Source organism: Mus musculus, chromosome 5 (genome assembly GCF_000001635.26).
Source record: "Mus musculus strain C57BL/6J chromosome 5, GRCm38.p6 C57BL/6J".
NCBI classification, from domain to species: Eukaryota; Metazoa; Chordata; class Mammalia; order Rodentia; family Muridae; genus Mus; species Mus musculus.
Genome location: NC_000071.6, coordinates 147,571,050 through 147,594,411, shown reverse-complemented (window position 1 = coordinate 147,594,411; position 23,362 = coordinate 147,571,050). Strand labels below are relative to the sequence as shown.

At 47.5% G+C, this 23,362-nt stretch overlaps 1 protein-coding gene across 1 annotated transcript in view; it reads left to right on the top strand.

Annotated features, from left to right (window-relative positions):
- The window catches only part of Flt1 (FMS-like tyrosine kinase 1), a 164,835-nt gene that overhangs the window by 132,027 nt on the left and 9,446 nt on the right, over positions 1 to 23,362 (top strand). The window contains exons 19-26 of the mRNA NM_010228.4: positions 4,537 to 4,650; positions 5,796 to 5,884; positions 11,708 to 11,861; positions 12,212 to 12,309; positions 13,988 to 14,110; positions 15,976 to 16,087; positions 18,173 to 18,272; positions 22,856 to 22,961. Coding sequence (NP_034358.2) covers positions 4,537 to 4,650; positions 5,796 to 5,884; positions 11,708 to 11,861; positions 12,212 to 12,309; positions 13,988 to 14,110; positions 15,976 to 16,087; positions 18,173 to 18,272; positions 22,856 to 22,961 — 896 coding nt within the window. The remainder of the gene's footprint in view (positions 1 to 4,536; positions 4,651 to 5,795; positions 5,885 to 11,707; positions 11,862 to 12,211; positions 12,310 to 13,987; positions 14,111 to 15,975; positions 16,088 to 18,172; positions 18,273 to 22,855; positions 22,962 to 23,362) is intronic.

The following is a 23,362-nucleotide window of genomic DNA, read 5'->3' as shown; positions in this document are numbered from 1 at the left end:
CAGCTATACTAGCTCAGAATAAACCTTGCCAATGAAACGACCCGGAACTGTCCATAGGAAAATGATCTTTGTCATTCTAAGGTCTTTCTGTTCTCATATCCTAGACGAGACACCTGAGGACTTAGCTCTATTATAGTCCTGGGCTCAAACGGTTACAGTTGCCGTGGTCCAGGTCCAGGTCCAGGTCCACTGTGGTTGTTAGGCAACTGTACACTCCACAAATCCCAAGGGCTGAGCATGGGTTTGCCCTCACTCTAAAGGGAAACTATAAAGCTAGAGAAAACTGGCTGATCAAAAATTTTATTCTATGATGTTGTCAAGCCCCACCCAGAAAACATTTCTTCTTTATAAATAACAATAAAGGAATTTTATAAAAAGGAATTCCATCTCTCTTATATTGAAAGAGAGTCTAGTCATAGACTACTAGGTGGAGGGATGGCAAATCTCATTGTGATGTATGATGGCCACCCTCCTACCGACTAGAAACAAGATGCAAGGAAGCGTGCGTACACCAAAGCCTGGAAGGGTCATGTGTCCTTTGCGGTGTGAAAAGGCTTCCTTCTTCCCCATGGGATGAAATAGGCACAATGCGCTTCAGATCAGGATTTCAAAATCAAGATGGAGGGAGACCAAAAGGAAACCACTTCTGGGCTTTCCACAGTCTCCAGGATGGTGGGGGAAATTTTATGCTTTGGTTTGGGTTTTGAGAAAGGTTCTCATGTTGCCCAGTGTGGTCTCACACTTCAGATCCTGCTGTCTCCGGCTCCCAATGTCTCCACCAGGCTTGGCTGGGAGATTTTTGAGGTCCAGGGACTTGTGCACACAGCTCAGAGTCCCCGAGAGAAGAGGTGTCCAAACTCTCGTAGTGCTTGCTCCATTGACACCGTACTCTGGAAGCCTGCATAAACACATTTCTCACCTCAAAGGGGCTATGTTCATCAGCTAAAGCCAGATAAGCATCCTTAAAGGAGTGAGGCTGGACCATATACCATAACTCAGACTGGACGTGTGCTCCCCAACACAGCAGGGTGACTATGACCACTACAATTTATTATATTTGCTTCTGTATTCATGTCTAAGTGTGTGTGCCTGTTTGTATGTGTACTACAAGTGCCCACAGAAGTCAGAAGAGGGTGTCAGGTCTCCCGGAACTAGAGCTCTGGGTGGTTGTGAGGTAGGTGCCCAGAGTGGGTGCTGGGAACTGAACCCAGGTCCCCTAAGAGGGCAGCAAATACTCTTAACCACTGAGCCACCTTCCAGGCCCACACAGTATGTTTTTTATATATTGTATAAGGAACCAGAAGAGAGGAGTTTAAAAGCTTCCACTGCAAACCAACAAACAAGGAGAAGGAAATGTTACTGAATTAGGTCGCTACACATTATACATATACCCTGTATTGTAGCATACACCGTAAATGCCCACAGTTGTTACGCTCCCCTTGCCATAGGAGTTTGCTTGGGAGCAGACTACCCAGATGAGAGTGGGCATTTCTGTGAGAATGCCATCAGACCAGCACTGTCCTCTGAGGAGAAGTGACATCTGCGGGACTTCTGCTGGGGAAAGCATCAGGCTGGGCACCAACATCTTTTCTGCCAACTACCCTGTTGATGAGCAATGTTACTCCCCAGTTGCAGACAGGAAAAGTGGCTCAGAAAGGCTTAGCCATCTAAGCTGCTGACCCCAGCTTTTTCTCCTTGCCAGAAAGGGATACCATCTTCAGGGACTGTTAAATGATAAGAGAGAAGGTTCTAACCTGAGATTGTTTCCAAGGCTGATCTCTTCTATGTAATCCAGAAACCATGTGTGAAATCTATTTGTAAACTCAGGGCTGAATGGATGGCTCTGCAGTTAAGAGCACTGGCTGGACGCAGCTTCCGTTCCCAGCAGCCGCGTGGCCGCTTACAACTGCCCGTAATGCCAATTCTAGAAGATCCGAGGCTCTCTTCGGGCCTCCACGGGCACCAGACACACATGCACTGCACATATATACATGCAGGCAAATGATCATATACATAAAATAAGAGTAAATTAATCCGTATAAAGGCATCTTCCTTCCACTGTCAGCATTGACAGAAAAAAGATTTCCATAACACCCTCGCCCTAGAATTCCGTCAGTAAAATAAAAACAATCCCCCAAACTTTCTTGCTTAAAGTAGTTTACATTCTGTTCCAGGGAAACTAGAAAAAAACATGATGCCAAGCAAAGGGCATAGTCAAAAGCTCTTTCAGTGTGTCCCTGAGCATAGCCTTAAACTTTCTGGAGTTTTGGGAAAACTGTCCATTTGGAAAAAAAAAAATGTCCAAAATGAGAAAACTAATCACGCTGTTTATTTATCCAAAAATATTTGTTGAGCAGACACTGTAAGCCAGCCCTACCCCACTGGGGCTTTGAGTTTATCTGGTTATTATTTAAAAAAATCCATCTTAATAAAATAATATATCAATATCTACTACAATATTAAGTGCACACACCTTTGACCCACTTCCAGGATTGTGTTCCACAGAAACCTTTGCCTTTGGGCACACTCACACTGGGATGTTCTGGTGTAGCTATATTTGTAATAGAAAAAAAAGAGAAAAGAGAAAGAAAGAAAGAAAGAAAGAAAGAAAGAAAGAAAGAAAGAAAGAAAGAAAGAAAGAAAGAAAGAAAGAAAGAAAGAAAGAGGGAGGGAGGGAGGGAGGGAGGGAGGAAGGAAGGAAGGAAGAGGGGCAGGGGAGATAGCTTGGTCTGTGAAGTGTTTAACGTACAACCGTAAGGATCTGAGTTCAAGTCCATGAAGCTCCAGACCACAGAGAGACCCTGTCTCAAAGTACATGGTGTGCACAGATCCTGAGGAATGACACCTGGGTTTGTCCTCTGACATGTACATACACACACAGACACAGGACCTGCCTGGAGGAGCCACACAGAGACAGACACACAGACAGACAGACGGACACCCAACTGAAGACTATACATGTCAGAAGAAACGCATCCGTCCATTAAAAGGAATGAAAAGAGGGCTGGAGAGATGACTAAGAGGAGACAAGCCCTTCTTGTCCTTGTCCTTGAGGCGAGTTGAATTCTCAGCACTCACATAAAAGAAAAATAAATAAAGCAGGATGAGAAGAATCTGATATTAAAAGGGGGGGGTGAATCAATGTGTGTGAGCGTCTGCGTGTGTGTGTGCGTGCGTGCGTGCGTGAGAGAGAGAGAGAGAGAGAGAGAGAGAGAGAGAGGAAAGTCAGAGGATCATTTGCAAGAGTCAGTCCTTTTCTTCCACACATGGGTTCTGGGGCTCGAACTCAAGCCTTAGCAGCAAGCTCCTTCCTCACTGAGCCACTGAGCTAGCCCTCGGTGGGTATTTTTAAGTACATATGGAAGGGTCTGAAGCTCACCTTGTTGACCGTGACTGCTTCAAGGAAGCAGATTAGAGTGGCTTGCACTTTTTACTCTAGCACCTCAGACTCCTTACGTTGACTTTCGATCTCTTATTATTTGTCTTTTCCGGTGCTGAAAAGCTTTGCACACGCTAGAGCTGGGCTCTCCCACTGCAGACATGTACACATACACATGCACGGGTGAGCATATACATGCGTGCACACACGCCCCTTCACTGATCTCCATATTCATACTGTTGGAATATTTTACAGAAACACTTTTTAGTATCTTTAAAAAAAAAAAAAAAACAACTAAGATTATGAATACCTCAAAAATGAATGATAGGAAAAAGAGCAGGCGGGACTCAGTCTAGAATCTAGACTGTTGGTTCCTGGACTGACACAGATCATCTCCAAGAGTGAAGTTAAAGGGGGTGGGGGGAGGTTAAGGACACTTGCTGTCTTGTAAAGGACCCAGGTTCCATTCCCAATGCCTACATGGTGGCTCAACCATGTGTAACTCCAGTGCTGAGGGTCCTGGCTGGTGCCCTTTTCTGGTCTCCACACACATGGTGCCAGCACAAGGCTATACACATTAAAAAAAAAAAAAAAAAAAAAAAAAAGAGCCGGAAAACACAAATCCTTGTTGCCTGAGATAACCCTTGCATTCCAGGCGTGAAGGTGGCTACAGAGAAAATAACACAGTTCCAAGGTGTTACATACGCAGTTAGCTTGATATCGTAGAGGCCCCCAACCTCTTTCCTTCCTGGTGACTCCCTGAAAGGAGACTGGGAGGGAAGGTGTGGGTGGGCCCCCTGCCTGCAGGGCTCTTGCCTCACCTGTTTTTGCTAGAAGGGAGGCTTCTGGAAAGCCGAGGACGTGAGGTGCCAGTTCTGAGTCAGCACATTGTCAGCACAGCCGGGTCCACCAGAAGGAAACGTCCGGTGACTAACCCCATCCACACGGCGGGCCTCAGTGCAGTGCAAAGGATGTTGGCTCAGGCGGGGTGGGAGGAATAAAAACAGTCTGGCTGGTGACTTGGCCTTTCGCAGAATGTGGGGAAGTTAATGAAGCAAGGACAAACAAGGGTTGCAGGCATGCGGCCTCCAGTGCAGGGCAGTGCGGAAGCAGCCCCATTGTCCCAGAGCCCTGACTTTTCCTTGCTTCTCACACAGAGGGGGCCACAGCCAGTGAGTACAAAGCTCTGATGACCGAACTCAAGATCTTGACCCACATCGGCCATCATCTGAATGTGGTTAACCTCCTGGGAGCCTGCACGAAGCAAGGAGGTAAAGGAGACGGAGGAGGCCTGCGCCATCTGCGCCATCTGTCTTGCTGAGAGGGGAGCTCTCTACTCACAAGGCTCCCTCCCTCACCCCGCCCCAGTCCTTCATCGTTAGAAAGACACTCCATTTTAGATCTTCTGGGTCAAATGGAGGGCCTTTTCTCTCAGGATGACTGGGGGAGTTGAACGTGAGATGGTAAAGGTTTAAGAGGCTACACACCCCCTGCAGCTTCCCAGCAACCACACAGGGTGGTTGTAACATAGGAAATAATCAGAGAGGCCCCTCCTTTCTGATCAGCTCTCAAGACAGGTAACAGGAACATGGCTGGGCTATAAACTGTTGAACCCCCAGTATGCCCTTGCTGGTCTCTCTTCCCCTGTGGCAAGGTGAATACTTGGGTGTAGGTGTGAACGGATGCTCAAGTCATGCCAGTGGCGCCAAGGAGTTGTACAATAAATGGTCTTCAGTTTCCCAACACGAAGCAGAGGTGGAGGAGCATGGGGAAGAAAAAAAGGGAGCCAATGGAAGGAGACACTGAGGGCTGGGAGGCCAGAAAGAGTCCTCGTGAACCAGACAAGTTCCCCATAGCGCCTAACCGTGCATAAGTCGAGCGCCTGCCCCAGTGACAGCATTCTGCGTCCCTCAACCTTGTACCTTTGAGATGTGAGCCTCCAAGGCTGGGCAGCTGAACCCCAGCCAAACCTGCTCCTTGGTGGGGAGACCCCAGCTCTAGAAGCAACTTCCTTTCTGGAGCCCTGAGGGATGAGGGGGTGCTTCCTTCCCCCCAAACTGTTTTCACTGCAGAAGGGTGGGAAGAGGACAGGTAGCCTCTGTGCTCAGCATGGCTGGCTCTCTTTGAATCATCGGGGTGGGGAAGAAGAGAAAGGAGTATTTTGTTTGGTGACATTTAAATATCTGTGTTCATAAAACTTTATTGGAAGAGGGCCATGTTCTCGGTTATATTAACAAGGCCGGGTTTTGTGCCACAGAAGCTGAATCGAGCCTTGACTCATGGCCTCTAGTCTCAGGTGCACTCTCGGGCCCTACCCATATAAAACCAGGTTGGTTTGAGGTCTCGAGGGCTGACCGGAAGCTATTGAACGGCTGTCTGACCTGGTGTGGTTAAGCACGTGTTGTTTGGGCTGCAGGGCCTCTGATGGTGATCGTGGAATACTGCAAATACGGAAACCTGTCCAACTACCTCAAGAGCAAACGTGACTTATTCTGTCTCAACAAGGTAAGGATTCACCCTGGTCCCTCTCTGTGGCTGTGGCTTATGGGTCCTGACAAGGGTCCATCTCTGAGGGAAGTCAGGGTAGGAACCCAAGCAAGGACAACAGAGGAACACTGCTTGCTGCCTCAGTTGCCCTGGCTTGCTTAGTCACCTTTCTTCTATGGCTCAGGACCACCTGCCTAGGGATTGTGCCGCCCACTGTGAACAGGCCTTCTACATCAATCAATAGTCAAAAGAAAAAAAATCCCTCCACAGACATACCCACAGGCCACAGTGAGGAAGAGAACTCCTCAGTTAAGGTTCTCTCTTCTTAGGTGACTCTAGTTCGTTTGTGTCACATTGACAAAAACTAGCCAGGCCTAGATTCTAAAGGTATGGCTGTTTTTTAATGGCAGCACTTGTGTATGTTTGTTTGTGTGTGTGGTTTGTGTGTGTGTGTGTATGTGTGTGTGTGTGTGTGTGTACACATATGTGTAGGTGCACTTTACCCATGTGTGAATCCCAGAAGTTGACATGGGGATGTCTTCCTCAGCTGCCTCTCCACCTTAGTTTTTTGAGACGGGGCATCTCACTGAACCTAGAGCTGGCCGGTTCCTCTAGAGTGACTTTCCAATGAGCCTCTGGGATCCAGCTTCCTCTGTCTGCCCTACCTTGAAAGATTTTGTGTAGATGCTAGGGATCTGAACAGAGGTCCTCATCCTTGCACGAGATTTTATGCACTTGTTCCTCAAAGCCATACCTGTGACTATAGGACAACTGATTAGCTTCACTAATCAGAGAAACTAAAGGCACAAACAACTGAATGGTTTCCATAGTTACCAATAGATCAGTGATGGACTACAACAGGAAATCATGTGTGCTTAATCTAGTGCTCTCCCTCTTCTATTTCATTATTGTGGTTGTTGTGTATTTGCATGTGTATGTGTTATATGCATGTTGTGTGTGTGTGCATATAGTATAAATATATTATATATGTATATATAACATATATACATATATGTGTGTGTTGTGTTTATATATATGTGTGTGTATGTGTGTATTGTGTGTATATGTGTTTGTGTGCAGTGTATGCATATATATGCAGGTTGTGTGTGTGCATGTGTGTGGTGTGTATGTGTGGTATATGTTTATATGTGTGTGTTGTGTGTGGGTATATATGTACACATATGTGAGTGTCTGTGTTGTGTGTATGTCTGTGAGTGTATATGTGCATTGTATGTGTCTCTGTATGAGCGCGAATGCACATGTGTGGTGTGTGCACAGAGGCCAGAGGAAGATACTGGAGTCTTGCTCTGTCAATCTCTTCCTTACCCCCTCAAGCCTGGGTCTCTCACTGAACCTGGAGCTAGGCTGGCAGCTAGCAAGCTCCAACCATCCTTCTGCCTCCACTTCACAGCACTGGAGTTACAGGTGTGCCAAGCCACTCTGCAGCTTAACCGCTGTTTTTGGCAGGAGTGGAGTTTGGGTTCCTCTGCTTTCCCAGGGAGGCCCTGCACTTGCGGCATCATTCTGCATGAAACACACACACACACATATGCCACACACACACACTACATATACACACACCACATGCACACACATACACCACATATATACACACTACATATACACACACCACATACACACACATACACCACATACACACACACTACATATACACACACCACATACACACACATACATACACATATACACACTACATACACACACAACATACACACATACACACATATACACATACACACACCACATACACCACACACACCACATACACCACACACACCACATATACACATATCACATACACACACACCGCATACACACACACTAAACATATACACACACACAGAGAACAAACAAACACACAAGAATACTGGGAGGACACATAGTCTTTCAGGAAAGGCCAGCTCTAAAGAAGAAGCCATGGATTCAAACACTGTGGTATGCTTTGTGGTCCCACTGCTGTCCCTCTCTGGGCTGAATTGGCCAGGGAGACAGTGACTGACAGTTAGCCAGTCACCGGCATCTGGGAGGCGCACATTGGAGGCAAGCTCTCTGGCTCCACAACCAGATTTTCCAGGTTTAAATTCCAAGTCTCCTCTCATAAGACCTGGCCTTGAACAAATTAGTCAGTCTCTTTAGGCTCCAGTTCCTTGTATTCAGTGGCGCTAATAATAGAACCCAGGGTGAGACTGTTGGGAAAACGAAACTCTTCCCTTAAGCATTTAGTTGTCCCCTTTTGTCAATTTTTATCCACTAGGATGTTGAAGGATGGGGTGTAGCTCAGTGGGGGAGTTCTTATTTGTCACGAGTGAGGCCCTGTGTCTGTCCCCTCCCCTGCATTAGAAAGACAGAGACAGAGAGAATCAGAGACACACACATAGAGAGAGAAACAGAGAGAAAGAGAGAGAGAGAGAGACAAACAGAGACACAGAGAGTTCAATTGAACACAGCTAATGCACATGGTTGAATGAACCTTCAGAGTTCTAGGAACGGTGCCCATCTCTGATATGTAGGGAAGACACCACAGAAGACAACTAGACGTTGCAGTACCTGCAAGCAGTTCTGGCTGCTGAGATGGAGGATTGTGTGAGCCCAAGTGTTAGACATCAGCCTGGAAAATAGAGTGAGACCAGGAGTGGAGAGATGGCTCTGCGGTTAGGAGCTCTTTCTGCTCTACCAAAGGTCCTGAGTTCGGCTCCCAGCACCCACATTAGATAGCTCACAACTGTCTGTTACTATAGCTCCAGGCAATCTGATCTCTCTACTCACTGAGGGTGCCTGTGCTCAGAGACGCACACGCAGATTCACACATACCCTTATATACATAATTTAAATAAATAAATAAGTATATACATATATATGGAGAGAGAGAGAGAGAGGTGGGGGGAGAGAGACCTTGTTACAAATAAAGCAAGGAAAACTGGATAGCTGACCCACCTTTTCATCTCAGACTATGGTTTTATCAAAGACATAGTTGTCCCACCAGACTGTTGAATATATTACATATTCCCTCATTCTATTGTTTGAGACAGGGTCTCACTATGTATCCCTGGCTGTCCTGGAACTCACAGAGATCCACTTACCTCTGCCTCCTGAGTGCCAGAATTAAAGGTGTTTACCACCATGCCCAGCTATATTTCCCCCTTATAAACTAGGCTTTCCAAAAACTGAAATCTTAAATCTACTCTGTGCTCTGTGTGTGTGTGTGTGTGTGTGTGTGTGTCTGTGTGTGTGTGTATCACCAGAGAAGTCAGGAAATGGCTGGCAAGATGGCTCAGTCTAGATAAAGAGGCTTGCTGCCAAGCCTGATGACCTGAGTCTGATCCCTGGGACTCACATGATGGAAGGAGAGAACCAACTCCAGCAAGTTGTCCTCTGGCTTCTGCATTTGTGCACGCAGCAGACAAGCACAAATAAATATATATATACTAGTGTAATAAAGAAATTGGCTTAAGAACACAGTAACCACAAGATAAAGAGAGGAGAAAGACCTATCTTGCTTCACCTCCAGCTTTAGAATTTTTTTCTCAGACCCCCACTAAATAAGGGGTGCAGCGGTGCCCCGAGCTGAGAGCAGCACAGATTCCTGTCGATCTTGATGTCCTAGACTGGGCTCAGGAAGCGCTAAGCCCTCAGAACACCCCAGGGACTTGGCAGGATGGAGCGTTTGGGTTTGTGCGTCCTTTGTTTGGAGGAGCTTGCTTCCTTTCGGGGCTATATTTACTGGTTTACTTCCCCATGGCACTTGGTGGAGCTGTGTTTTATGGAAAACTCATGACTATCTGTCACATTTGGAACCTAAAGGAATAGGAAGGAGAGATGGAGGAACGGCCCAAATCCGTCAAGATTCTTAAATGTGCTTTGTGATTAACCTACTATTCTGCCTTAGTCCCCAGAGTCCACTAACGTAACCTGTCTTTGGTGGCACACTGCTGCTGAGCATAGCTGAACTGGGGTGCGAGGAAGGGTAGGGTAACCTGGGGACAGGTTCTACCCCGTAGCTTCTGAGAGCTGTGAGGAAGAAGGCAGTACGCTTTCAGAAAATAAAACTCCAGACTCCGTCTGAGCAGGGCTAGCTGCCTCGTGGAGAGAAAAATGATGGTCCTTTGGACTGTTTGGCTTTCTACCTGCCACGAGGAAAAGGTGTCTAGGGTGGGTTACACGCAATATAACTTGTCTTCACTCCTGAAATCCCAGACAGGATTTGAGAAGAACTGAGAGAGCAAAACTCCCTTCAGGGACATGACTCGAGGAAATGTTTGTATGGGGTGTGTCCCCAGGAGACTCTTTTTTTTCAGGATGTGGGAACCCCTCTGTACCCTATATCACAGTGCTGCTTGCTGCTGTCCCTCCTAAAGTTTGTTGGATCTTCTGCTTGCTCCCTGGCGCCCTCTAGTGGAAGGACTGCTTCTTCTTAGTGACATCCCAGAAAAGTCAAGGCTGTTTAATCCTAGCGCTGAACTTCATTCCCTCCCAGCTCCTGTCTAGGTACACAGAAGCCAGCAGAAGCCAGGCTGTACGGTACACAGGCCCCTGTGGGTATATACACATGCGGGTACGCATGGGCACACAGCCGCGTCCTGAAAGCCACTGAGCAGGATGCGTCTCTAGTGTGAAGCAGTAGATGAGTTACGGTAGGCAAAACAGTAGAACACGGAAGTCCTTTCCTGCGAGGCACAAACTGTAATAATATGTAGTGCCTTCCAGACGAGAAAGATGAAACGCAGACAAACATGAAAGGATTTGCCCATGATGGCATGATTAGTAGAGGAGCCAGAAGACTCTATAGAGAAGGCAGAGGAAAAGCAGCAAGATTCAGATGCCCACAGTGAGCCGCCTTTGCTATTCATGATAGGATGCAGTGGTGTGACATCCTCAAAGGGAAACCAAGAGAAAGGTGTATCTCCTCTTCTCTCCCCGAGGAAATGAGAGGAACTGGTAACTTGAGCCTCTGCAGGGATTACAGAGGCTTTCACACCACCTGAGTGAGGCTATCAAACTCTCTGTCACCTTTCAAACAACAGGGCATGTGCTACAAAAAGCAGCAGAGACAGACTTGGTTGGACGCTAGCGCAAGCTTTCAGGCTTTGCCAATTATTAGCTGTGGCTTTGATGACTTAGCTCTTCAGAACCAGCTTGTGTATGAATTGTTTTATAAGGGAGGGAGAGAGGGAGGGAGGGAGGGAGGGAGGGAGGGAGGGAGGGAGGGAGGGAGGGAGGGAGGGAGGGAGGGAGGGGAAGAGGGAGAAGGCTTAGCAGTTAGGAGCACTGTTCCCCCAGCACCCATATTGGCACAACCTGCTTTGACCCCAGGTCTAGGGAATCCAATGACGTTGTCTAGCTTTGGTAGACACCCAAATGCATGTTCACATACACATAAATAAAAATAAAATAAATCTATTTTAAAAAACAAATCAGGTGGTGGTAACACACACTTTTAATTCCAGCACTCGGGGGATAGAGGCAGGTAGATCTCTGAGTTCCAGGACATCAAGGACTACATAGAAATGCTGTCTCAAACCACGCCCATACCTCGTAAGACAAAACAAACACTATTTTGACAATTATTTAGTAAAATGACATAAGCTCTTGGGGAAGTTGAGGAAGTGTATGCTAGCTCACACTAAGTGTTCAGTATTTATCAGTTGCCTGGATCTGAGGTGTTCACTAGGAACCCATGCAAGAACATAAAAGATTCTACAGCCTGGGAAATAAATGCCTAGCACCCAGTGTGCATTCGGGGTCCAGTGGCTTGTCCAATCCGGACGGCAGCCATCTCTGCCTTGGGCCCCTCTCACTCCTGTGCTTCTTGTCTATGCTAAGGACGCAGCCTTGCATATGGAGCTCAAGAAAGAGAGCCTGGAACCAGGCCTGGAGCAGGGCCAGAAGCCCCGCCTAGACAGTGTCAGCAGCTCAAGTGTCACCAGCTCCAGCTTCCCTGAAGACCGAAGCGTGAGCGATGTGGAAGGAGACGAGGGTACGTATCCGCTCCTCCCGGCCTCCAGTCTCGGGGATTTCTACAACACACTACACATCTCACACATTTTTTTCCTTCCGGATTTATCACCCTAATAAACATCCTGGGAATGGGGGTAATGTCCTACCAGGTCACACCCATTGTGCCCAATCTCCATTCCCCTACCCTTCACCCCCACCCCTCAACCCCGCAGCCTGGGAAAACATCTCTGATGCTTGAGTTGAGACTCAAACTCTCTTGCCAATGAACTGTGGCGTCCTTGGTGTGTCTTATACTTTGTGAATATTGTTTCAATAAATGGGGATTTGGTGCAGGCACAAAAATCTTTACAAGATTCGAATGCTCCGTAGATTACAGTGAGATCTCCAAGCAGCCCCTCACCATGGAAGACCTGATTTCCTACAGTTTCCAAGTGGCCAGAGGCATGGAGTTTCTGTCCTCCAGAAAGGTCAGCTCATCTCTTTGTAGTCTAACTTTATTTAAAAAAAAAAAAAAGAATGTTTTTTAATACTGCAAATCTTTTATATATGCATATGTACATATGTACACACATATATACACCTGCATATATATATATATATATACACATACACACACACACACACACACACACACACACACACACCTGAGTACTCTGTCTTCAGACACACCAGCAGAGGGCATCAGATCCCATTACAGATGGTTGTGAGTCACCACATGGTTGCTGGGAATTGAACTCAGGACCTCTGGCAGAGCAGTCAGTGCTCTTTACTGCCAAGACATTTCTCCAGCCCCTTCTTTAACTTTCTTAATCAGAGATAAAAAAAGGTTTTGAGTTTTTTTCAAAAGCTTTCACTTTACATTTTAGAATTTGTTTTTATGTATGTTATTAAACTTAGAACATCCAACACACGTGTGCCTTTCAAGTCTCTTCCCTGCTCCCCACTTTTATTTTGACCTTTTAAATGATGTATGAAAACATACAGATTGCATATGTTAACCAATATACAAGAATGACATCAATTCTCAACTTAAATCGGGTTGGATATATTTTTATAACTTAATGGTAACGTATTTGAAAATGCATTCTGCTACTGATTTGTCTTTTTGTGAGGCCTGGACACACACCTCTGCTGTGAAGCTATTTTTCTAGTATTTGTTTATATTTGTTTAGGTTGTTAACTATACACCAGACCTCACCACAATAACCTAGATTTGCTCTGATATGGAGAGGTACCAGGATATTGAGCCTGCGGATAGCATTTAAGGGTAAAATCTTCCTGGGTATTTTGGACTACACAAACCCAGGAGCGCTGTCTTCCACGGTGCCCTCTGGCGTGCTTCTAAACTCTCCAGGCTTCATGAAGAAGCTATCTTCAGTATACCCACCTGAGGCTTCTCAGAAACCCTCAGCTCAAGCCCAAACCATGGGCATCCAGGCACCTGAGAGGCCAAGGCAGGGGGATTCCTGGTTACATGCCAACCTGAGTGAGTTCCGGGTCAGGGTACACAACACCTCGGGAGTCTGTCTTAAAACCAGCAACAGCGGCAAACAACGTAAACAGCCAACAAAACAAATCACCCCTAACCACAGCTCCCAAAGATCTGCTCTAAAAGGCCACAGGGGAAAATCTCACTCACTGGCAAAATTCAGACTGCCGGTGCGGTTGACCAGTACGCTCCCATAGAACAGGAGCCTGGCTGATTTAGAACGTGTCCTTTGAGCCACCTGGACCTTGTACTTGCACAAGAAGCACATTGTGTTTATGGTAGCTAGGTGTGTGCTGAGAGATGCTCCCTCTACCACAGATGAAATGGAAATTAGAATTAAGAATAATGATACCAGGGCCAGTGAGCCGGCTCAGCAGGTAAAGGTATTTGCTGCCAAATTGATGACTTCAGTTCGATCCCAGGAACTCACACGGTTGCCCTCCACATGCATGTCATGGTATATGCATGCTCACATGAGTGCTTGTGTGTGCACACACGCTCACTCGCACATACACACATACTCACACACACTCATACATATACACACACACAGTTGTTTTTTTTTTTTTTTCAAAGAATAATGACCCAGAGTGGATACAGGAAATTAAGCAGCTTGATTCGGGAAGTGCGTTCATTACATAACTGTTTTATTACAGTGCATTCATCGGGACCTGGCAGCGAGAAACATCCTTTTATCTGAGAACAATGTGGTGAAGATTTGCGACTTTGGCCTGGCCCGGGATATTTATAAGAACCCTGATTATGTGAGGAGAGGAGATGTGAGTGAGCTTGGGGGCGCGTTCGATCCCTTTCTACCCTGTCGAGTTTAGGCCACAGACCGAAGCCCTTGCAAACACTTACGTTTCTCAGCAGTCATTCCCCAAATGCCCATGTGGCTCTGCGAAGATAGATGGTCCAGAAGAGCTGTGTGCTGAGAACTCTGGGGATGGAATCTTCTTTCTCTGATCCCTGGCTGGGTACCTGTCCTGATAGAAGGACCACTTGAGACTTGTTAACCTGAGCAGCCGGCTGAGCCCTGCAGAGACCACATCAGTCTCTGCCCACCACCCCTCTGGGAGTCCCATGTCCCACTGAAAAGAACAGCGTGGCCTCTTCCCCTCAGATAAGCCCCGGTGATTGATTCAGCAGGTGTCTGTACTTCCGGAAAGAGTGCGGGAGGGTACACACTATCTTGAACGGAGGAAGCTGCTTACCTCCAGGGACGCCTTCCGTGGGACCCATCTCCCTTCTGGCTCATGCTGGCCTCTCTTCCTCATTTGTTTTTGAACATAATGTTATTTGTCACTTACTGGGTGACCTTTAGTGTCCTCTCTTGTCTGGCCTCTGCCAGGAGGGCTTCAGCTAATAATGTCTGGGTTCTCTTGATTGCTCTGCAGCAGGGCTCTCAGACTGTAGGAAACACACACATCACCTAGCAGCCTTTCTGAACCAAGACTTGCTGTCCTCACCCCAGATCCCTTGATGCAGAAGGTCCAGAGGGAGGGTGAGGAAGGTGGGGAGGGTGGGGAGGGTGGGGAGGGTGGAGGGAGACTGGAATCTGCACTTTCAACAAGTTTCTGGACCATACTATGCGGACACCCGGGGGAACACACTTTCAGAAACCCTTCTTAGTTACTGTTTCTTTTCTTTTTAACTTTTATTTTGTGTATGAGTGGTTTACCTAAATGTGTGTACTGCATGCATGCAGTGCCCAAGGAGGCCAGAAGAGGGCGTCAGATTCCCCGGGACTGGAAGTACAGATGGTTGTGAGTCACCATGTGGGTTCTGGGAACTGAACCCATGTCCTGTGTAAGAACAGCCAGCTTTTTACTGCTGAGCCACCTCTCAGCCTCTCAGCTACTCTTTCTAAAAGGAAAATAGCCCAGTTTGCAGTGGCGCTCCAGGCTGCAGAGACTGCTTCCGCCCGTGTTTCAGTCTGACCCTCTTTGCTGTCCTTGGCATCTCTTCATTCCTCCACAGTCTTTGTCTCTCCAGTGTCCCAGACATCTTGCTTTGCTTCCCCCAATCTCCCAACCCTGCCAGCAGGCCAAACTCCCACAAACTAACTGTGGTCCCTGCTGTCAGAACAGGTCTGCATGCTTGGGATCCCGCCATCTATTCTCCTAAATGGAGAACTTTAATATAAAGTCACCTTCCCTCATTCCAGGGATGTGGGAGATTGGATGGGAACTGAAGCCAGGCTCTCAGACATACACATTCCACCCCTGAGTCTCTCCTAGCTCCAAGTTCAAGATTTAACAACTTGTCCTTTTTCACAGGGATATCTTTCACAACCTTAGAAGAAATTCGTAGGAATTGCTATCAATTTTCAGGATATTTCCTAATTCAGACCTCTTTACCAAGCCCTTAGTGTCCCTGTGTAGGCAGGGAAGGTACCATGAGAACACAGCTTCTTTAAGAACCATGGAACCAGGACCTTCTAGGTGCAACAGAGAAGTCTACTTGCCATGCCTGCTCTCCAGAGGCTGGAGGATGACCACGAGCTAGCTCTATGCTTTTCTCCGGTGTAGGAAACTGCAGGTGTTCTGGTTCTTCTGAAGTGTTCAGTGGAAGGGGACCCCCGGGCCCTGGGTGTGGACATCACTTTTGTTAGCATGCTCAAGGCCCCACTGCTGTCTTCCAGACTCGACTTCCCCTAAAATGGATGGCTCCTGAATCCATCTTTGACAAGGTCTACAGCACCAAGAGCGATGTGTGGTCCTATGGCGTGTTGCTGTGGGAGATCTTCTCCTTAGGTAAATGTGGAGGAGGGAGAGGCTGGAACAGCCCAGAAGCAGACGTCTGTGTGCTATGCAGAGCATGCAGTGGACACAGCCCACCTCGAGGTCTGCACTTGAACTCACACAGTGTTGGATGTACAGATACCACACGGAGGGTTTAAACCATTCTCAGCAGAGTCAGGTGGCAGGAATTCTAAAGACAGAGCTGTCTGTCAGTCTATCCTTTGCCCCTTTCTATGATATTTCCAACGCCAGCTCTCATGTCTTCACCCCTTCTTCCCTCTATGTGTCTGCTGCCTCAGAGTTTCTTCTCAGGGCAGGTCCTGATGTGCACAGCTGGACCAGAAGAAGGCATTGTTAGAGGCAGCTGGCTTTGATCTAGTGCCTTTGGTGTAAATATACATATACAACATATGCACATATGTATGTATATATATGTATATGTGTACATGTAAACACATATACATATATATGTACATATATGTGTGTACATGTAAATACACATATCCATATCCATATCCATATCCATATCCATATCCATATACATATACATATACATATACATATACATATACACAGTGTGTATGTGTTACACATATACATATGCCCAGAGCATGTGTGTTGCGCCTACATGTAATGTCTGAGCACCATGAGCATACAGCCTGGGAGAGGGCATCAGATCCTCTAGAACTGGATGAACGTGGAGCTGGAAATTGAACCTAGGACCTCTGCGAGAGCAGCCAGTGCTCCAGCCCATCTACTCTGGGTTTCTAGGAACCGTCCTCAAAGCCCTGTTCCTTCAGATGCACACAGGGATGGCGAGGCGCCCCCAAGTGTGAAAACTAGCCAAGGATCTTTCAGGCTTTGCCAAAATAAAAAGAAAGAAAGAAAGAAAGGAAGGAAGAAAGAGAGAGAGAGAGAGAGAGAGAGAGAGAGAGAGAGAGAGAGAGAGAGAGAGAGAGAAAAGATGCCTTTCCCAGCAAATAAAATGCATGCGGTAACACCCCTAGGTTCCTGTAATGTGTGAAAAGCATTCCCCTGCCTTCGATGACAGGCACCTGTTGCTTCCAGTCCTTGAAAGCCGCACAGTAGCTCTGATGGCCTTGCTGTAACACGGTGCCAAGCCCTGCACGTCTCACAGCTGCTTCCTATCAGTAGCCATTACTAGAAAGCACAGGCAAACACGTGCTGGGTGGCCTTGGCTGGAGGGCTGAGCAGAGTGTCCTGCAATGCCTTACCCACCCTACCTAGCCCAGGCTACCCACAAGAGGACTGACCAGGCACTGTTAGATAGGCTGGCAAGGACAGTACCCTCAGCACTGCAGACTCTGGAGCAGCCCCCATCCACCCTAGCCAGCCTTGCCCCGGGTGCCCAAGGCTCGATTCCTGAGACCCGTGATAACCCCTCATTCTTAAAGCCTCAGAATGAAGGCCATTTTCTGAAAGGCAGGAGTGGTTCGTTGGTAGCCTGATCCAAGTCCATTGGTTTTCCAAAGGGAGGTTATTAACTCAGGCCACAGAGTCGAAGGATCAGATTTCCTTAGAGTTATTTGTGGGGCAAAGACAGGAATACTTTAGATTGCCTTTTCCTCTGACCAAACAAGCAAATATGGACACTGGGACAGCCACGAATCAGCCAAGGATGTGCCCTCAGGAAGGACCTGCCAAGCACCTCCCTGTGCCAGGGTTTACCTCAGCCACTGGAGGTTTATCATGAAAATGTCACTGTAGAGTTATTTTTGGGTTTTTTTTTTAAAGATAGGCTCACTAGATAGCCCATGCTAGCCTCAAACTAACAATTCCCTTCCTCAGCCTCTCTCCCAAGAGCTGGGATTACAGTCATGTAGGACCTTTCTCAGCTAAAACATCACTTTGAGGAAGGGAGGGAAATTGCCCTTCATGGTCTCTTTGTAGCCCTCCCTGACTTTGAACTCATAAGAGATCCATCTGCTTCTGCCTCCCAAGCGCTAGAACTGAAAGTGCACCATCGTGCACACACACACACACACACACACACACACACACACACACACACGCCCCCATGGTCTTTTGTACTAGAAGCCTTAACAGGAATGTGTCTTTCCACACCATCCCTTGTAGGGGGTTCTCCATACCCAGGAGTGCAAATGGATGAAGACTTCTGCAGCCGCCTGAAGGAAGGCATGCGGATGAGAACCCCGGAGTATGCCACACCTGAAATGTAAGCTCACACCTCCGTGTCCCTCCCACCCCCCCACTGAGCGCTCATCAGGGACCTGGGGCGTGGTAAGGGGCACAGGGTGCCTGGGGTGGGGAGTGAGTAAGGGCACGGGTTTATTTTCAGCCCCACTCTTCAGGGATGCTGGCTCAGTCCCTACTGGGCTCTGCTGTGCTCAGGATGTCTGGAGCGACATCCTGAGCGGGGAGTGCTCTGGAGCCATCCCTGTTTCCTCTCTAACCCACCCATAGAGCCTTTCGGGGCCATTAGCTGGGAACTGGAGTCAGAAAGCCAGACAAAACGAATAGCACCTAGGAACTGAAGGCAAGACCTCGTTCACTGAGTAGCGAGCGCCCAGAGAACCAATCCACCTCTGGTCAAGGCTCACGAGGTCTCTGTGGCACTGTTCCCCATCTCCAGAGTCCCGGGAGCTTGCTTTATGCTGTCTGTACTCCGCAGGGATAGGGATGTAGCTCAGTTGCTCTAGTAGTGCTTACTCAGCATGCACAAGGTTCGTGGGTCATCCCCAACACTGCATATTCTGTGCCAGTAGTCACAGTACTTTGGAAGTGGAAGCAGAAGGATCCAGAATTCAAGGTCGTTTGCAGTTTTGTATAAATATCAAGGCTGGTCTGAGCTACTTAAGAACCTCTTGCCGCTGGGTGGTGGTGGTGCATCCCTTTAATCCCAGCACTTGGGAGGCAGAGGCAGGCGGATTTCTGAGTTCGAAGCCAGCCTGGTCTACAAAGTGAGTTCCAGGACAGCCAGGGCTATACAGAGAAACCTTGTCTCAAAAAAAACAAAAAAACAAAACAAAAAAGAACCTGTTGCTAAAAACTTATATATAATTAGATGATCGATTAGATAGATAGATAGATACATACATACATATATACATACATACAGGATAGAAAAAGATGATAAATGATAGATAGATAGATAGATAGATAGATAGATAGATAGATAGATAGATAGATATACAGACAGATAAGTAGGTAGCAGGTAGATAGATGAAAGATAGGTAAATGATAGAAAGATAGGTTATAAATAAATGATAGGATAGATAGATAGATAGATAGATAGATAGATAGATAGATAGATAGATAGATAGTAGACAGACAGATGTGGGGTAGCTGGGAAGCCATGAGAGCTCTTGACCAATGGGCTTATGGAGGTGCCTTTAGGAATGAGAGGAGATAGGCTCCGGGCAGCTTCTCCATTGTCGGCGGGCGAGCTTGACACTTGTGGGTACCATTTCCTGCAACTGTGCCGTTTTAGCACTCAACAGGAATGTGATGACATTTGCAGTTTGGGTGAGCTGCTGACAAGGACTTGGGCCTCCCTGAGGTGGCGCCACCTTTCCTGAACTGGCAGGCGGCCTCCCCTCCCCACCCACACACAATGAGATCCTGCAGAGCCCTGGGCTGGCCCTTGGGGAAGAGTGAAGGACAGAGAAGGAAGTGTGGGCGTGGCCAAAGGGGCAAGGTCACTGTTTCTTTCCTTTGCTATCTCAGGACCAAGCTAGGTCAATGGCAAGACCGGGAACTGGATGAGAGAGACATGGACGCAGACCTGAAGGCAGGAAAGACACTGATGTACTTTAGGGAAGTCCAATGGCTAGGCTGACCCAGGAACCTCTGGGCTACAGGAGGAGTTGCTTTAGGTTTGGTGGGATCCTTGGGCCCTGCAAAGAGAGGTGGAATGAGGTCACTCTGTGCTGATGCTTTTGCCAAGACATAGTTTCACATAAACTTCCCACAATCTTGAGGAGTTGGTAAGGCAGATATGATAATCTGACCTCGGAAAAATACCAAAATCTGAGAAATACAGCATCATGCCTTCTGCCAGCTAAAGAGCAGAGAAGACAGAAGCCAATCCCATGTTCCCCAAGAGGGTGTTCTCTGTACGCCAATAGGTGTGTGGAGCTAATATGCCCTGCTTTTCACATAATCTAAAAACCACAAGAAAGTTTAGTTGCCAACGGTAATAATAATTGCAGTTATTATAAAATGATACGGGTTAACTTACTCTCAGTAGTGCTTGTAGGTAGCAGGCCTTGAACAAGTTTAATGTATCTACTGCTCACAATAACCCCGTGAAATACGTGCCACCATCAGCTGTATTTTACAGATGACAAAGCAAGGCGCATGATAATCCGCCCAAGGCTCCATTGCCAGTCAGTTAGCAATTGCAGTCCAGCACTCAGGGCCCATTTACAGCCCTCAAATTTATCAGAATAATTCTAGAAGCAGGCAGTTACTCAACTTTGGGCTGAAGAATTCTCTAAAGCCAGATGTGGAGGCACATGCTGTAATCCCAACACTGGGAAGCCTGAGGTGAACCGATAGGGAGTTCAAGGCCTGGCAGGGCTACTTAGTGAGATCTTATCTCAAACAAACCCAAGATTAGCAAGGCCCTGGGCTTATCAAGCCTTTGTGTGTTTCCACAAACCTCTTCCAGGTAGCTCATTGGCCCCAAACAGCCTATAGGGTACAGTTCAGAATTTAAAAAAATAAGATATGGCTCTGTAAAATATTTCCTCAAAAGGAAGATACAGGTCAGCCATGTTCTCAGTCAGCCATGTTCTCAGTCAGCTATGTTTTCAGTCAGCCATGTATGTTCTCAGTCAGCCTTGTTCTGAGGCAGCTATGTTCTGAGGCAGCCATGTTCTTAGGCAGCCCTGTTCTCAGACAGCCATTTTCTTAGGCAGCCATGTTCTCAGTCAGCCTTGTTCTGAGGCAGCCATGTTTGCAGGGATGTGAGAATTGAGAGGATGAAGTCACCTCCTTGTTCCAATCACAAGAAAGTGATATTCTAATGCAGTGCAGCTCTACTGGACACCCAAGACCTGAGCTTGGGCTACAGTGATGTGTGTCTGGGAAAATTAGGCTAATAGCCTGTAGACTCTTCCCACAAGCCCCTCAGCTGGTCTTGGATGCACCTGAACCCCCCACTCCCACCCCACCCCAGCTTTACTGAGTGAGTGGATAAAACTGTAATGTTGCACTGAGTGAGTTGCCCCCAACCCAGTGCCCGTCAATCAGATGCCTATCACCCCACACGGGTGTCTGCCTTGCCTTGCAGGTCAGGGTATAGAGTGAGAAAAGAACAAGCTGGGAGCACACCTGGAATCCAGAGGTGATTACAGGTCTCCCTGCTGCTTTTACCCTGGAGAAACTAGGGAGGGGAAGGCCCAGTTAGGCACACCTCCCAGAAGGCTGCTTCCCCATCCAGGACGTGAGATGACAATGGCTGTGGTTGCAGAGATAAGGCCTCTGCAGAATGAAATACGTCCCCTACCCAGTGGCTCGGGCCCCTCTCTGTTTCCTCATCCCACCTTTCCTTCCCCCGTGCGACCAGCTTTAGAATTCCGAAGTCAATATCTGATGTTCTTTCAGCCAACTTTGGAAGCCTTATACCATGGAGCTTGAGTATGGTCAGGATGAATTCTAGCTTAAGGTTTGCTTGTTTGTTTGTTTGTTTGTTTGTTTGTTTGTGTTTTTAATTGACCATCTGCCTCTGTGGCATGCTTTTGCTTAAGTAAAACACAGAAAACAGGTAACCTGTACACACTTACTTTAAATGGAGATCCATGTAGGATCTTAAGAGGTAATGTGGCTTCTGCTATCTGGCAGAGAGAGAGAGAGAACACGAACTCGGGGGTAGTGAGTGGGTTGGGGGCACTTGGCAGTGTGTGTAGGGATCCCCAGCATGCTCTCTACACAGGGAGTAGACATGGCTGAAAGGGGAGCCTAAAACCAATGCTGCTAAAATAAAAACGAAAAGCCAAGCACAAAAAACCCGTTGATGTAGGAACCTGAGGACAAGATTGGGCCTCTGTGATATGGAGACCAGTGTTTCCAACCCAGAAGCGCAGCCTGTTTTGGCTTTAGTGGCGAGAGACAACTTTGTCCTAATAGGGGCTTTGAAATTCTGGGTGAATACTAAGCAGCCACGCACTAGACCTTGCACACATACCGAGGAGCTAATGTGGTGGACCTGGTGTCTTTACCACCAGGGTCTATTGCAGAACCTTCTCAGGGAAGTCTAAGATCCCTTCCGAGACTCTCAGGACCAACCTAAGGAAGTCTGAGGACCTTCCCAAAGAAGGGCAAGGATTCCCCCCAAGGAAATGAGGGTCTTTCTGTAAGGAAGAGTGAGATGCTACAGACGCCGATGCTTACAAAGAAGCCACGTGGAGCCAACCTTCGTTACAACTCAAGAATGTTTTTAGCTTTAGGAACTCCGTCCTCCTCTTTGAGAGAGGAGGGGTGCTCCACTTCACACCCAATCACACAGAGCACCCCTTTCCTATCTAAGCCCCCTTCTCTGCTCTATAAGACTCAGTCCTGGTGTCTAACAAAGGTGGGTCAGGAGTTCAGGAGGGTTAGTCTGTCATAGTGTGTGCCCCTGCTAGCAGGACCTGACCCACACAGACTGTTAGGTGCTAATGCTAGAGAAAAGCATGACACACCTTATCAACGGTGTGCTCTGGACTGAGAACCGACAATCCTCAGGTAATGTGCAGGGCAGCCCAGATAGACCCCAATGTTCTACAGCGACTTCTGTGTGCTCTTCATCAACAGCTACCAAATCATGTTGGATTGCTGGCACAAAGACCCCAAAGAGAGGCCCCGGTTTGCTGAACTTGTGGAGAAACTTGGTGACCTGCTTCAAGCCAACGTCCAACAGGTAAAGCAAAGTTTATCTAGATCCGAAGGCTGAGTGTGTTCCTGACTGGGAAGATCAAGAATGAAATAGTGGTGTGTGTGTGTGTGTGTGTGTGTGTGTGAGAGAGAGAGAGAGAGAGAGAGAGAGAGAGAGAGAGAGAGAGAATGTGTGTGAGAGAGATTTGTGTGACTGTGTGTGTGAGAGTGACTTGTGTATGAGTGTGTGTGTATGTGTGTGAAAGAGACGTATGTATGAGAGACATGTTTGTGTGTGTGAGAGAGAGACATGTGAGTGTGTGTGTGAGAGAGACAAGTATGAGGTGTGTGTGTGTGTATGTGTGTGTGTGTGTGTGTGTGAGACATGTGTGTGCACGCATGTGTGTGTGTGTGCCCATATACGAGTCCTTGCAGGAGAGACTTCGG